This window comes from Lagenorhynchus albirostris, chromosome 19 (assembly GCF_949774975.1).
Source record: "Lagenorhynchus albirostris chromosome 19, mLagAlb1.1, whole genome shotgun sequence".
In the NCBI taxonomy this organism is placed as follows: Eukaryota; Metazoa; Chordata; class Mammalia; order Artiodactyla; family Delphinidae; genus Lagenorhynchus; species Lagenorhynchus albirostris.
The window spans coordinates 40,897,890-40,912,136 of record NC_083113.1 but is presented as its reverse complement, the minus strand read 5'-3'; the positions used below and the strand labels follow the sequence as shown (position 1 = coordinate 40,912,136).

Below are 14,247 nucleotides of genomic sequence, written 5' to 3'. Positions count from 1 at the left end.
GGAGTCCTGAAGTTTATGGCCTGTCTTGGTGGCAGTTACACTGGCCAAGTCTTGGAGAAATGATGCCATGTTTTAGAGAGGTTAAAAAAAATTAACTCGTGTAAGTCACTAGCTTCGCAAATATCCGCGTCACTAGGAGAGTGAAAAGGCTTCAATGGCTGCTGATTTTGAGATCAGTAACACATTTTCCGTTTGCCGCTATTTACCATTTCCCTTCCTTCCAAGTTTCAGATGGTGCCAGCCGCACCATGGGCTCCTTGATCGTATTACTTCTTGCAACGTTTGTTACTGATATATTTATTTTGAACACAGAAAAGATACATTGTTGCTTATTTAGCGCTTAATCCAGGAACAAGAAAAGCTGTTCAGCTCCATCCCTCAAACACTGATGAGCGTGTGGGGATTTTTATCTTTTCCGCGCCCACCCCCCTCCCCGCCAGCACTCTCTAGGGTTGCAGAAGCAGGATGCGTTTCTTAAAAGAGTCTCATCCCTGGAGTGCATTTTAAAGGCTATACAGTACAATAGACAGATATTTTTTGCCTAGAAAACAGTACACCACAAAGGTGGACAGAACTGCTTGTAAACAAGGTCCCTCCCTGGGGCGGAGTCGGGGGCTCCAGGATGCTACAGAACCTCTGGGTGGATTCCTTTCAGTTCTGCACCAGAAGAAATTCTATTTCTACAGAAAATAAAATTCACGATTGCCTTCCTTGCCCCCTCTCTTCAGAAAGGGATTACTAAATTGTCTTAGCCCTTTGTTGGAGGAATTGAAATGCGGGGGAGAGGATGGTTGGAGGTGCTGTTGTTTAAGGAGGGGGTGAGGAGGGAGGCAGGGTGGATTTGAGCACTCTCTGCCGCTGGTGACGCCGGCAGGGACACTCTTCACGGATGCTGGGCTGCCGCCCTCTGGCAGGCTGGGTCTTCAGGAATTAGCTCTGTTACTTGCATGGTCTCTGATGGAAATTGCTGGGATTCAGGGGCCAAGATCTGAGTCTCTACCACCAGGCCCACATATCCCCTTCCGTGGTACCCCCGGCAGCAAGGCCAAAATGTAGCCACTGGTGCTTTTGCAGTGGCATAGTGGGGCCCACATCCCCTTCATTTCGTCTCCTCAAACACCATGGAGGGCAGGACCAGAATGCATTGGCTCACAATTCCCCACTAAGCGCCACCGCCCAGGAGCACAGCACTGCTTCTGGGGTCTGACTCCAGCCCACTCAAGCTTAGGCCGTAGTGGTCGGCTGGGCATGTACTTAGCGAGGGGCTGCTCCTCTCCTCAGAACCGTACCTGGCAGCCCTCCATCTTCTTTGAAGACCCTCAGTCTTGGGCAGTGGTTGGACTGACGTGGGCACAGCTGTGACCCACTACCACCACCGCATGCCCACCAAGGGCCCTGCCCATCACCCGTGGCTTGGGGTGGGGGCTTCGGAGATGATTCCGCTAGCACCACCAGACTGAGGGCACTGGGCGAGGGATGGGCAAGGCGGGCTGCGAGGGTCTCCAGGTTGTGCCTGAGCCCCCAGACCCGGGTCCCTTACCCTATAAGTGGCAGGATGTTGACGTTGTGGCTCTTCTGCCCTGGGGTTGGGAGAGGGGGACAGTGCGGAGCTGAGCCTCACTGAGGCCTGTCCTGCCAGCCGGGAGGGCCAGCTGCTCTGGGGTGGGGTCGGGGCAGGCAGCTACCTGGGACGGTTGAGCAGTTTTTGGAGGCAGAATCAGCGTTTGGGCACAGCCTGCCTGGTGCGGGCAGGGCAGACAGGCCGGTGGAGAGGGCGGGACGAGCCCTGGTCCCTTCTCCACCTCTCTTCTCCCTGCATTGGCTACAGAGGCATCACTGACAGGCTGGGGAGGAGACTGGGAGGTCGGGAGAGCTTCCTTTATAATGAAACCTTCGCAGATGGGATTGTGTGTGTGTGTGTGTGGGGGGGGGGCCTATGTGTGTGCACGTCTGCACACGTGTGGGGCGTCTGGATGTGTGTGTGCACATGGGTGCATCAGTGTGTGCGTGTGTCCAAGTTGTGTGTACATGTGGGAGTGCCATGTGTGCACATCTGTGTGCGCTTCTGTGTGTGTGTGCGTGTGTGCGTGCGCGCCCCTGCGTGCCTGAAAGGTGTGGCCCAGCTCTGAGGGGCTGGCAGGACCGGCCGCTGGGTCCCTCACATAATCCTCTCTGGGCCTGAGGCTGGGGCCCGGGTTGGGGTGGGCGAGTCCTGGGAGCTCCTCGGCCCTGGTTCTGGTCTCGGCAGTGGCAGCAGGCCCGATGGGGGGGGACTGGCCCCACACACGGCCTCATAAGGCGGCAGGGTGTCCACGGAAATGGTGCGGAAGCCACTCTGGCCCTGCGGTCTCTGTACCTGCTGGTGTTGGCCAGGGCTGCGGCCACTGCCCGCATCCTGGGCGCGGTCCAGCGCAGGGCAGGAGTCGGTCAGCGAGTAGGGGGGTGGGGCGTCTGTGGGGACGTACAGCTGAGTGGCCCCCGGCCCCACACACTCCTCGTAACTGCAAGAGAAGAGGCTCCCTCAGGGCCCTGTGCAAGCCGGCCTCAGTGGTGGGTGGCGGGGTCGCCCCCGAGGGCCGGGGGCCTAGCCGCAGCGACAAGCTGCCCCGGCATGGACCAGGTCAGGCCTTTGTCACACTGAATCCGATGAAACCCCTCTACTCCCTGGGGAGGGGCACCCCAGAACCACCGAGACCTGGATTCTGGCCCTGACTCAGCCCCAGTGTTCCGTGTGAACGTGAGTGAGCGAGCCACCAAATTCTGGGTCTCAGATCGCTCAGAACTGTAGCCGCTGCTGCTGGAGCATCTGCAGGCTGGCCACCGAGCGTGGGTGGTGCTGGTGGGAGCAGCCTCAGGCTGCCAGACACTTCTGGGTCTCAACTCACCCCAAAGTGGCCCTTCCAGGGTTAGGAAGGTGTCCCTGGGGCCCATGGTTGCAGGGTGAAAAAGCACCCACCTGCAGGCAAAGTTCATACCTCCCAGTGCCCCTGGGGGCAGAGGGTAAAGGGTGATGGAGAGGATGGGGCTGTTTGTGGGGCCCAGGTGGTCTCCTGGCGGGGAAGTGATAGAGGCCCAGACTCCTGTTTTCATGTACAAACTGGTGGCGATATGCCTGAGGGTGGCTGGCAGGACAGGATAGGACTCAAAGGCTCCCCAGGGAAGAATCCCCCCCGTGGGACAGGGCCACTGCTGGCCACGAGTGCAGTCTGGACACAATGATGCCTATCCCAGTGGATGTGATTTGGGCTTCGGGGGCGCAAACTAAGGGGCTGGGGCCTGGACCTTCCACCTCACCTCTTCACCCAGCCTGAAGGAGCTGAACGTTTCTTCCTTTTTCCTTTTCGAGTGTCTCTCAGGGACATCTGCTGAGTCACGCCCCACCTTACAGGGACCAGCTTGGTCAGGAGGGTGAGGAGATGTTTTCTGCCTTTATGCCATCTGGGCTGTTGCTGTTTCCCATGGGGGCTGGAGATTCTTGCCCAGAGCCCTGCCCTCTCAGGCCTCCTTACCCCGGTGGAGAATCTGGGTACAGCTCTCGGAGCACCGTGGCATCCACGTCCCCATCAGAGCTGAGGTCCAAGGGTGGAGGCCAGTCCTCGGCGGGGCTGCAGGTGTAGCGTGTCCTGTGGCTCGAGCGGCTATACGTGTGCCTGTCGGACACTGCAGGGAACGGACATTCAGCCTGGGCCTCAGGCTGGTGCCAGGGAGGGTCCTCACATGTCTGCCTGAGGCCACTGAGATTCTGTTCTCTCTGACTCACCATCCTGCCCCTTACCAACCAGGGCTGCTTTCATTCCGTCAGCAACAGCCCCAGAATGTGAGCGCCAGTGCCCTGCTGGGCATGGGGGTCACAGGGAGCAGAGCTGGCCCTGCCCTGGTGGGGCTCCCAGGGTAGTGAGCAGCCTGTCCTGCGGACAGCCTGGTAGTGGGCAGCATGTCACAAGCTTTGATAGATGTTGTACTGGGGCTGTGGGAGCAGAGACGGGCCTGACCCAGCTTGGAGGTCAGGGAAGGCTTCCTGGGGGGAAGGGCTCCCAGAGCTGAATCTTGTCTAGAAATCAGCCAGGGGAAGAGGGGCAGGCCTGGCAGAGGGAACAGAACAGCTTGAGCCAAGAGGGGGAGTTGTGAAAGAAGACTGTAGTGTGAACGGGAAGCTTTGAGCTGTGGAGAAGGGCTGGGGCACAAAAAATGGGGAGGAAGTGTCAGGGAATGAGGACAGCAGTGGTCTCTGGGGTCAGGCCTCCGTCCCTTTAGGTATCCCAGGGAGAAAAGGGGTTTCTCTGATGACTACATATACTACACTCTCTTCTGGTTTTTTTTGTTTGTTCTTGTTTTTGTTTTTATCACATAGTACATCAAAGGCTCTGAAATGTCCCACAGCTGAGAAACACATTTAACTGTGCTTGTGCAGCATTTGGCCACGGAATCTTATTTTCTGAGACCTAGTAACACTGCTTAGGAAATGCCGATGGAGTACAATCTTCTCATTCTACAGCTGGGGTTCAGAGAGGCTCAGTGTCTTGCTGGAGGCCACACAGCAAATTATTGGTTGGGCCGAGGGTGGCTGGATGTCCCAGCTCCTCTGCCTCCCAGTTTCTGACAGATCTGGTAGAGGGGTGGGCCGGGGGGGGGGGGGCGGACAGTGGGAACTGCAAAGATAACTGGTTGAGACACGAGGTCTCCTCACCTCCAACGGGCTCCCAGGTGGCTCAGAGGGCAGGGCGTAACATCAGGGGCGGGGCTTGTCTGTCTGGGGTGGGGCTCATGACCTTTCTTTGAGGTCAGCAGCACTGTTGCAGTTGCCCTTTCCATTCTACAGCCAGAGGCTCAGGGTCACATTGCTGGTAGAATGTGGAGCTGGAATTCATGCATAGTCTGTAGACCCCAAAGACTGCTCTTTCTACTCCCCAAATCTCTTTTTCTCACGTCGATACAACAATGAATGGAAAAAATCTGGATATGAAACACTATTTGCAGGTGCAGTCCCAGGGTTATCTATGGACCTCGAGAAAGCTCTCGGAAGAAAATATTCCAAACATAGTAACAGCGGCTCTGTCTGGAGGACAGGATCAGAACCCTTATTTTCTTCTTTATATTTTCTGTATTTTAAAGGTTTCCCACAGTGAACACATATTACTTTTCTACTAGGAAAAAGGAACCCAATAACATATGCTGTAAGAAGGAGCTGAAATGAGATTTGTTTCCTTTTAGGGCACCAGCTGAAGGAGGAGAATTTTGGGAAGAAATTGGGGAGGAAACTCAGGAGAGAGGAAGACATGAAATAAGTGCGTGAGGACAGAAGTGGAACCGAGGCCACTGGGCTCTGGTGCCGGGATCCCGTCCCTGCCAGCGTTGCTGCGGGGAGGGTCCCACTCGCAGTGCCAGTGGCGGGGGGCGCTATGGCTGTCCAGACCTCGGGAAGGTAAGGCTATTTCCTGGTGGGCAGGTCTGAGAGCTGACCAGGCCGAACCACTCTGCTGTTCACCTCTCTCCCTGGGTTGCTTTTCTTGGGCCCCCCAGAGGCTGAGCGTCTCAGGGAGACTGAGGCTTCCCTGAGGCACTCACCTAGCCCAGACCCCAATCCTGAGATGACCCAGGTCAATCTCAGACATCCAGCTGGGTGGAGGTCCTGAGGAACAGCTGGAAAGAACCCCCTCCCCACACACACACCCTGTTTGAACTCCCCAAATTCCTTTCTTATCCCCTTTCCTTTCCTGTCTTCAACATCAGCACAGACCCAAATGGTCCAGGGAGGCCCAAATCTCCCTCTTCCCTTATTTACCCAAGTTAAGATATACTTCGGTTCATTATTCAGCCCAAATCCGAGGTTAACAACTTTGACAGGCCCGGGAGAGGGGGGAGGAGGAATTGGCATCCATGAGCACCTCTGTGCTCTAGCCCCACGATCTCATTCACCCTCAACAATTTGTGAGAGGGGGAAAGTGGCTACTCCCTTCCCTCAGATGGCAATCGGATATAAAGCCGTTTGCTCTAAAGCTCAGGCAAGCGAAAGGGGACCAGATCTGTCTCCTAAAGCTCAAGGTATTTCCATCTTATGGAAGGAGAATTTCCCTTCCTCCCTCCCTCCCTCCCTTCCTCCCTCCCTCCCTCCCTTCCTCCCTCCCTCCCTATCTCCCTTCCTCCCTCCCTCCCTTCCTCCCTTCCTCCCTTCCTCCCTTCCTCCCTTCCTCCCTCCCTCCCTCCCTATCTCCCTTCCTCCCTTCCTCCCTCCCTCCCTCCCTCCCTCCCTTCCTCCCTCCCTCCCTCCCTCCCTCCCTCCCTCCCTCCCTATCTCCCTTCCTCCCTCCCTCCCTCCCTCCCTCCCTCCCTTCCTTCCTTCCTTCCTCGGTCTTTCTGTCTGTCTCACTCACTCACTCCTTCATTCATTCTCAAACATTCATTGGCTCCTCTCTCTGCACCTGACCAGCCTACAGAAGGGCCCTGTGGGCAGACAGAGGAGGACCGACTTCGTCCTGAGGGCAGTGGGGAGCCACTGAGTAGTGTTGAGTAGAGTCACAATTCAGTCCTGTTGGCTGTCTTGTGGAGAATGCCTTGGAGGTGCCAGGCCGGTGGCTGGCAGGTGTGGAGGTTGCAGCATTAGTGAAGTGGCCCTGGAGTAGGTATTCTCGGGGTGGTAGGGAGAGATCATGAAAGTAGTTAACATTTACTGAGCACTTGCTCATAAGCCAGGTACTGTGCTAATTTAGTCCTGACAATAACTTTTTGGGGTGGGTCCCCGTGTACCCATTGTACAGATGACTCACAGAGGTTAAGCAACTTTCCTGAGGTTGTGCAGTAAGAAGCGGAAGATTAAGGCTGTTTTGGACCCCCTGGGTCTGAGGTGCCTCTGAGACTTCAGGGGGCGGTGTCTCGGGGACGTCTGGGTGAGGGTGGTGGGTGGTGCCTGGAGCTGTCAGGTGGATGAGATGGGCATGGGTACAGATGGGGTGGGTACAGAGAGAGGACCCAGGGCCCAGGGTTGGGCTCTGAGGGACCTTAATATTCCTCTCCTCAGAGAATAGGAATCCACCAGGAAGTCTGAGAAGGAGCGGCCAGAGCGGTGGGAGGGAGCCCGGGAGGGGCTGAGTCACTGGAGCGGGGGGAGGGCATCTGAAGGACAGAGGGTCCCCAGGGCCAGTAGGGTGGTGTTTGTCGGTGCTCTGCTGCTTTCAGGTCCCCTCTTCCCTGGCTTCTTTCCAAGGCTCCTTGCAGCCCCTGTGCACCCCCTGAAGGCTAGAAGGTGGTGTAGGGGCATCAGCACCTCCAGGCTCCCTGCTGAGGCCCCAAGGAGGTGCCAAAGCCAGAGCTGAGAATAGAAGTGGGCAGAGAGGCGGGAGTCCCACAGAGGGGTCTCCACGGTAACAGGGCTGCAGGGCTGCTGTGAGTCGTCGGACCGGGGGCTGGGTAAGCAAAGGCTTGACCCCAGACTTGGCCTGGCTGTGGCCTGCTGTCACCCCACCTGCTCTGATGTCAGGGACAGGGCCTTGCTCATGTGGCACAGGCCCTGTGGCTCCACCACAGACTCAGGATGGAGTAGCCTGCCCCTAGGTCCGTCTCTCTCCTCAAGGCCAAGGTTGACCTCTCAACCTTAATGTAGGGAACCCCTGTGGGCATCTCTCCTAGGCTCTAAGTACGAGGCGCAGGCTCGGGGGCACTCAGGCCATTCAACAAGTCCCTCCAGCTTCCCAGTCTTTAAAATGGGCTAACACAGCTCTTCCTGTGAGGATGAAATGAAGTGGTTCCTTCCCTTGCCTGCGGAGTACTTCTTCTGGGCCAGGTCCTGTTCTGGGCTGTGAGCTCGACTCTCGGAGAGCTACATGCAGCTCCTGCTTTCACCGATGCAACACAGCCATCCTGTGTCGGGGTACTGATGGCAGTGTGGGTACGATGCTAAGGAAGTACAGGGAATGGGGGTCAACCCTGCCTGGGGGGGTGGTTGAGGAGGGGCCAGAGAAACTTGCAAAAGGAGGTGGTATTTGAGCCAGGTCTGGCAGGACAAGTAGGCTTTTGTCAGGTGGGGAAGTATGGGGAATGGCATTCTGGGCACGGGGAAGAGCATATGCAAAGGTGCAGAGGCAGAAAGCAGCATGGAAGAGGTGCCTGGGGAGGGGCAGGAGTGGAGAGCACGGGTCCAGTTATGTGAGGTGGGCGTGCTGGCCGTCCTGCGGTGGGGGGAGGTCGAGGGCGGTACCTGGGCTCCTGGTTGGGGGTGGGCCTGCTCTGAGCAGGAGCCCTGTACTCTCCGGGGGTCAGGCTGGTGATACAAGGGTAGGAACAGGCAGGCCTGGTCTCACAGTGGCCAGGGCTGGGGAGGGAGCACCACACCCTCCCTTTGACCTTCAGCCTCACGCTTGGCAGACAACTGGGCTTCTTATGCCCCTGAGACATGGTGAGTGCCTCTGAGCTCTTCCTGATTACTTATGACCTCGAGGATGCCTCCTCTGACCACCCTGCGCCACCCATGGCAGAGCCACCACCTCCCTGATGCCTCCTGGGCTATAGGGGCCCCAGGGCCCGGGGTGGGCGGCAGCTCACCGTAGCCGTGCTCGTACTCTCGGTGGCGGCGGCGGCGGCGGCGATGGTGGTGGTGGTGGCGGCGGCGATGGCGGTGGCGGTGCCGCTGGAGCCGGGCTTGCCTGTCCCTGCGGATGCTGCCCACGATGATGGTGATGCAGGAGAGGATGATGACCACGCCTATGACTGCGCTTGCCACCAGCACAGGAGACACGAGCAGATGGCTGTGCTCTGAGCTCTCTGAGAACGTTGGGTAGAAGTAGCTGGTGCGGTTGTATCGAGCTACTGCGGACAGAGAGAGAGAGGACGCTGAGCCGGGGCACGGACCCTGCCCCACACCTTCCTCCTCCCTCCCTGCTGCCCTGTGAGTTATTCATCCCTAAATAAATGGAGGAGATTCAGGCGCTGCTCCCCTCCTCCCCGCAGGAGCCTCTGCTAGTGAGGGCTGACCTCCTCTCGCCTCTCCTCTGAAGCCTCTGGCCTAGGAGCTCAACCAACTCACAGAAAGGAAAAAGGAAGCTCAGAGAGGGCAGTGGACTTGCTCAAGGTCACACAGCAAATTAGTGGCAGAGCTGAGGCTTGAACCCACTGAACCTGACTCAGTGCTAGACAAGGAGTCTATTCCACCAAGACATGAGGTTGGAAGGTCAGCATGACTTTACCAAAGACTTGGGAAGGCATGGGGGATACACAGGGGTCAGAGTATGAGGACCAGATGTGCTGGCCTCCAACACTGGCCTCCTGCCTCAGGGGCGAAACCTACCGAGGGGACTCCAGGAAAATCGGGCAGGCCTGGGGTTAAGAGCACTAACTGACCCAGACATGACAGTGGGTTGGATCAGATCAGGGAAGGCTTCCCAGAGGAGGTGAAGCTAGGAGGTATTCCAGGCAGGGGAAGAACAAGGGTAAAGGTGCAGAGAGGTGGGAAGGGGCTTCTAGGAAGGGGTGTGGTATGGTGGGTCCCTGAGAACCCTACTAAAGGAAGCTTCTGGGGCCCACGATGGCTTTGTCCTCCCATAAGATAAGATGATGGAGCCCTGGGGGCTGGGGTCCCAGGGAAGGGTGGGAATCAGCCAGGACCATCCATGGGCACTCGCTGCCTCGCTCAGGGAGAGCCAGCACCACATTAGGGAGCGTCCGTGACTGCCCCTTAATTCCCTCCCACTCAGCTGGGCAGGGATGTGGTTTTCCCCTTTTATAGATGTGTGGACTGACGCTCGGCTCCAGCCCACGGTCACTCAGTCACTCTGTGGCTGAGCCAAGTGAGAACTCAGGCCCAAGCTTCAAAGTCCCGAGCTCACTCTCCACTGTTCCCTGCCCCAGGCGTGAGCCCTTCCTGAGGGTGCAGGTCCCATCTCTGGACAGCCGTAGGGAGCCAGCTTCAGATACTCAGCGAGCCACAGGGCAAGCTTTCCTGGGCCCTGTTCTGAAAGCGGTCCCCCTGTCTGTCCTCCCAGAGCCTGTGTCCCAGTCCCTGTTCTGCACTTGTCGCATATGATTATGCACGGTTTCCAGGGCTTGTGTCTGATCGCTTTCTGTGTCCTCAAGCTCAGCACTGGGCCTGGGCTCACCAAAGGTGCCCAAGCCACGTACTGAGTGAGTGGCTGCAGCCTTGAGACCAGATGGGGAAGTGGCAGGGAGGCCCTGAGCTGCCTCCGGGGAATGAGGTCTCTGTCTTGAGTGGTAATCAAGCGGAGTGTGGATGGTTCCCTCCCTGGGTAGTTGTAGGAGGGCTTTGTTCCCAGGTGAGGGCATGGACTTATGCAAATCAGAAGGTAGAAACTCAACTGTGGCCTCCTGTACCTTCCCATCCCTTCCCAGCGCCATCTCCAGAAGCCTCTCCCGCACTCAGCCCATGTCAGGGACAGGTAGGTGAAGCATGAACTTGGGGCCTTTGCCTGCGCTATGAACACGCCCGCCAGCAGTTCCGGCCCGTGCTGGTGGCTCCTGCAGCCTACTGACCTTCATTGGGGGGGGCTCGCCTCGAGGCCCTACTGCCTGGGCCAGAGCGTCATCCTAGCCTGAGAGCCAAGCCTTTGCTCGCTGAAGTTCATTGGCAGCTGCTCCCCTGCAGGTGCCTTCCCTGGGGAGAGGGAGCTGCCCTTGGGCTTTGGCTGAGTGTGCGTGCTCCCTGGCCCTCTAACGTGAAAATACCAGGGTAAGCAGATTTCTGGGATTCTTTGAGGGCCAAACACAGACCCCTGTTTTGAGAGCCCCCACTATGTGTAGGTTCTGTGCTGAGAGCTGACTTCATCCCTGAAGCTATGTTCTCCCCATTTTATAGGTGAGAATACTGAGGCTCAAAGGTATTAAGTAACCCACCACAATCATATATAGCCAGTATATGGCTAACTGATAATCATTCTCTTCCTGTTTGGCCCAGGAGGCAGCCGCAGCATCCTTTTCAACATAGTACTTCACACAGTGATTACCCTGGTCACGAGACAAGCTTTTGGCCACCACTCATCTAGTCCGCCGTGCTTTCACTCCTGAGCCAATGACCGGGCTTTGGCTTGGACTAGAGCTGAGCCAGTGATCATTCTGCTACCGTATTCTCTCTGATAAAGTACAAGCCAGCTGGCCATCCAACCAATGTCACCCTCTTCCTCTCACCTTTGAAGCCAATGGCAGGGCTTGGGAATGTCAGAGACAGCAGCCCTCCTTGGGGACGGTAGGAGTGTATGGGGTCCACACTGCTCTCAACTGTCCTGTTTAGTCTGTTCCAGCTGCTGCGATGGTTTGGGATGTACTGGTCACCCCACGGTCCAAGGCAGATGTGCTACCAGAAAGCTGGCCATGGCAAGGCTGGAGGTGCCCAGAATGAGAACCTAGGGTTGGATTTGTGTGTGCATGCCTGCCCTGCTCAGCACGCAGAAACTGCTGCGGAGGTGCCAGTCCCATGGGGTCACCCTGAAGACGCCTCTCCCTCTCCCTGCCTCAGCAGCAAATGAGAACCTCGCTCTCGTGGCAGTGCCAGGCTCATCACCAGCCAGGTGTGGAGATGGCAACGCCCATGCCTGCAGATGGAGCCAGTTGGCGCAGGCGTCCGCCTGCATGGCCAGGGGGAAGTTAATCTTCCAGTCCCTGCGACCGGCGGACGTAGGTGCTGCTTTAAATTATGAGGGAAACTTCCAATTTCCAAATTCAGGGTCCACTTCATCAACAAGATAAAAATGACTGCAGAGAAACAACATGATGCTAGCCCCCTTTCCCACCGCTCTGCCTCGCTCTCCCCCTGCACCAGCTGTGGAAAGGACAGAGGGTAAGGCAAGCTTTGCCCCTATCCTAGACTTTCTTCCCAAGCAGCTTCTACAAAGGTGCTGATGATCAAGAGGAAATTGTACCTCAAGATACTAGGTCATCCCTGAGATGCGGCCCTCCCTCCACATACAGCATGAGTAGCTATCATCTTCTGGACACCTACTGTGTGTCATTCACCATGCTTGGTACTTTTCATGCACTGTGTTATTTAATTCTTATGATGGTCCATGATGGGATCTCCAGTTAACAGGTGGAGAAACTGGGCTTCAGACAGGTTATTTGTCCAATGTCACTCAGCCCACAGAGGGACCCGGGTCAGTGGGCAGCCAAAGTCCCATGCTGTTAGCCAAGATGCTACTCTGTGGCTACCAGGCACTGTGCACTGGCGCTCATGTTTCTGGGATCTTGCTGATGTAAAATTTTTCTCTCCCTAAAACGGTGCTTTGCTTTTTCTCGGCCACCTTAACATGTAGTCAAAGTAGGCCATGACCTACGTCTTATTCACGGTGAAGGTACATCATCAGCTGAAAGAACATTGCTGAGTTTTGAAGGGCTGGCAGGGCCCCGCCATGAAGGTCAAATCAAGAGACTATCTTTTATCTCAAGGGTAGAGAGGAGCCACGAAGGGGCGCGGTCACAGTGTTTTAAGAGCGCCCCCTGGCTGCAGAACTGGACGCAGGGTGGGAGGGCACCATCGAGTAGGCTGCTGTGAGGATCCATGTGAGCGTGGAGCGTGGAGGGTGGAGCGTGGAGGGTGGAGCAGGGAGCGTGGAGGGTGGAGGTTGGAGCGTGGAGGGTGGAGCGAGGAGCGTGGAGGGTGGAGCGTGGCGAGGAGGGTGGAGGGTGGAGCGAGGAGCGTGGAGGGTGGAGCGAGGAGCGTGGAGGGTGGAGCGTGGAGGGTGGAGCGAGGAGCGTGGAGGGTGGAGTAGGAAGCGTGGAGGGTGGAGCGAGGAGCGTGGAGGGTGGAGCGTGGAGGGTAGAGCGTGGAGGGTGGAGCGAGGAGCGTGGAGGGTGGAGCGTGGAGCGTGGAGGGTAGAGCGTGGAGGGTGGAGCGTGGAGGGTAGAGGGTGGAGCGTGGAGGGTGGAGCAGGGAGCGTGGAGGGTGGAGTAGGAAGCGTGGAGGGTGGAGCGTGGAGCGAGGGGCGTGGAGGGTGGAGCGTGGAGGGTGGAGCGTGGAGCGTGGAGGGTGGAGCGAGGAGCGTGGAGGAGCGAGGAGGGTGGAGGGTGGAGCAGGGAGCGTGAAGGGTGGAGCGTGGAGGGTGGAGCGAGGAGCGTGGAGGGTGGGGCGAGGGGCGTAGAGGGTGGAGCGTGGAGTGGAGCAGGGAGCGTGGAGGGTGGAGTAGGAAGCGTGGAGGGTGGAGTAGGAAGCGTGGAGGGTGGAGCGTGGAGGGTGGAGCAGGGAGCGTGGAGGGTGGAGCAGAGAGCGTGGAAAGTGGAGCGTGGAGGGTGGAGCGTGGCTGGTGGAGGGTGGAGCGAGGAACGTGGAGGGTGGAGCGTGGAGCGAGGAGCGTGGAGGGTGGAGGGTGGAGCGTGGAGGGTGGAGCGAGGAGCGTGGAGGGTGGAGCAGGGAGCGTGGAGGGTGGAGCAGGGAGCGTGGAGGGTGGAGCGTGGCGCGTGGAGGGTGGAGCGAGGAGCGTGGAGGGTGGAGCGTGGAACGTGGAGGGTGGAGCAGGGAGCGTGGAGGGTGGAGCGTGGGGCGTGGAGGGTGGAGCGAGGAACGTGGAGGGTGGAGCGTGGAGGGTGGAGCGAGGAGCGTGGAGCGTGGAGGGTGGAGCGTGGAGGGTGGGGCGAGGGGCGTGGGGGGTGGAGCAGGGAGCGTGAAGGGTGGAGCGTGGAGCGTGGAGGGTGGAGCGTGGAGGGTGGAGCGAGGAGCGTGGAGGGTGGGGCGAGGGGCGTGGAGGGTGGAGCGTAGAGGGTGGAGCGAGGAGCGAGGAGCGTGGAGGGTGGAGCGTGGAGCCTGGAGGGTGGAGCGTGGAGGGTGGAGCGAGGAGCGTGGAGGGTGGGGCGAGGGGCGTGGAGGGTGGAGCGTAGAGGGTGGAGCGAGGAGCGAGGAGCGTGGAGGGTGGAGCGTGGAGCCTGGAGGGTGGAGCGTGGAGGGTGGAGCGAGGAGCGTGGAGGGTGGGGCGAGGAGCGTGGAGGGTGGAGCAAGGAGCGTGAAGGGTGGAGCGTGGAGGGTGGAGCAGGGAGCGTGGAGGGTGGAGCGTGGTGGAACGTGGCGCGTGGAGGGTGGAGCGAGGAACGTGGAGGGTGGAGCGTGGAGGGTGGAGCGAGGAGCGAGGAACGTGGAGCAGGGAGCGTGGAGGGTGGAGCAGGGAGCGTGGCGCATGGAGGGTGGAGCGTGGAGCGTGGAGGGTGGAACGTGGAGCGTGGAGGGTGGAGCAGGGAGCGTGGAGGGTGGAGCAGGGAGCGTGGAGGGTGGAGCGTGAAGGGTGGAACGTGGAGCGTGGAGGGTGGAGCAGGGAGCGTGGAGGG

At 58.5% G+C, this 14,247-nt stretch overlaps 1 protein-coding gene across 1 annotated transcript in view; it reads right to left on the bottom strand.

Annotated features, from left to right (window-relative positions):
- Nucleotides 1-295: 295 nt before the first annotated feature.
- The window catches only part of BEAN1 (brain expressed associated with NEDD4 1), a 40,047-nt gene continuing 26,095 nt past the window's right edge, over nt 296-14,247 (bottom strand). The window contains exons 3-5 of the mRNA XM_060131668.1: nt 8,536-8,799; nt 3,510-3,660; nt 296-2,501 (exon numbers count right to left, since the gene is read on the bottom strand). Of these exons, the coding sequence (XP_059987651.1) occupies nt 2,159-2,501; nt 3,510-3,660; nt 8,536-8,799 (758 nt within the window). The 3' untranslated portion in view covers nt 296-2,158. The remainder of the gene's footprint in view (nt 2,502-3,509; nt 3,661-8,535; nt 8,800-14,247) is intronic.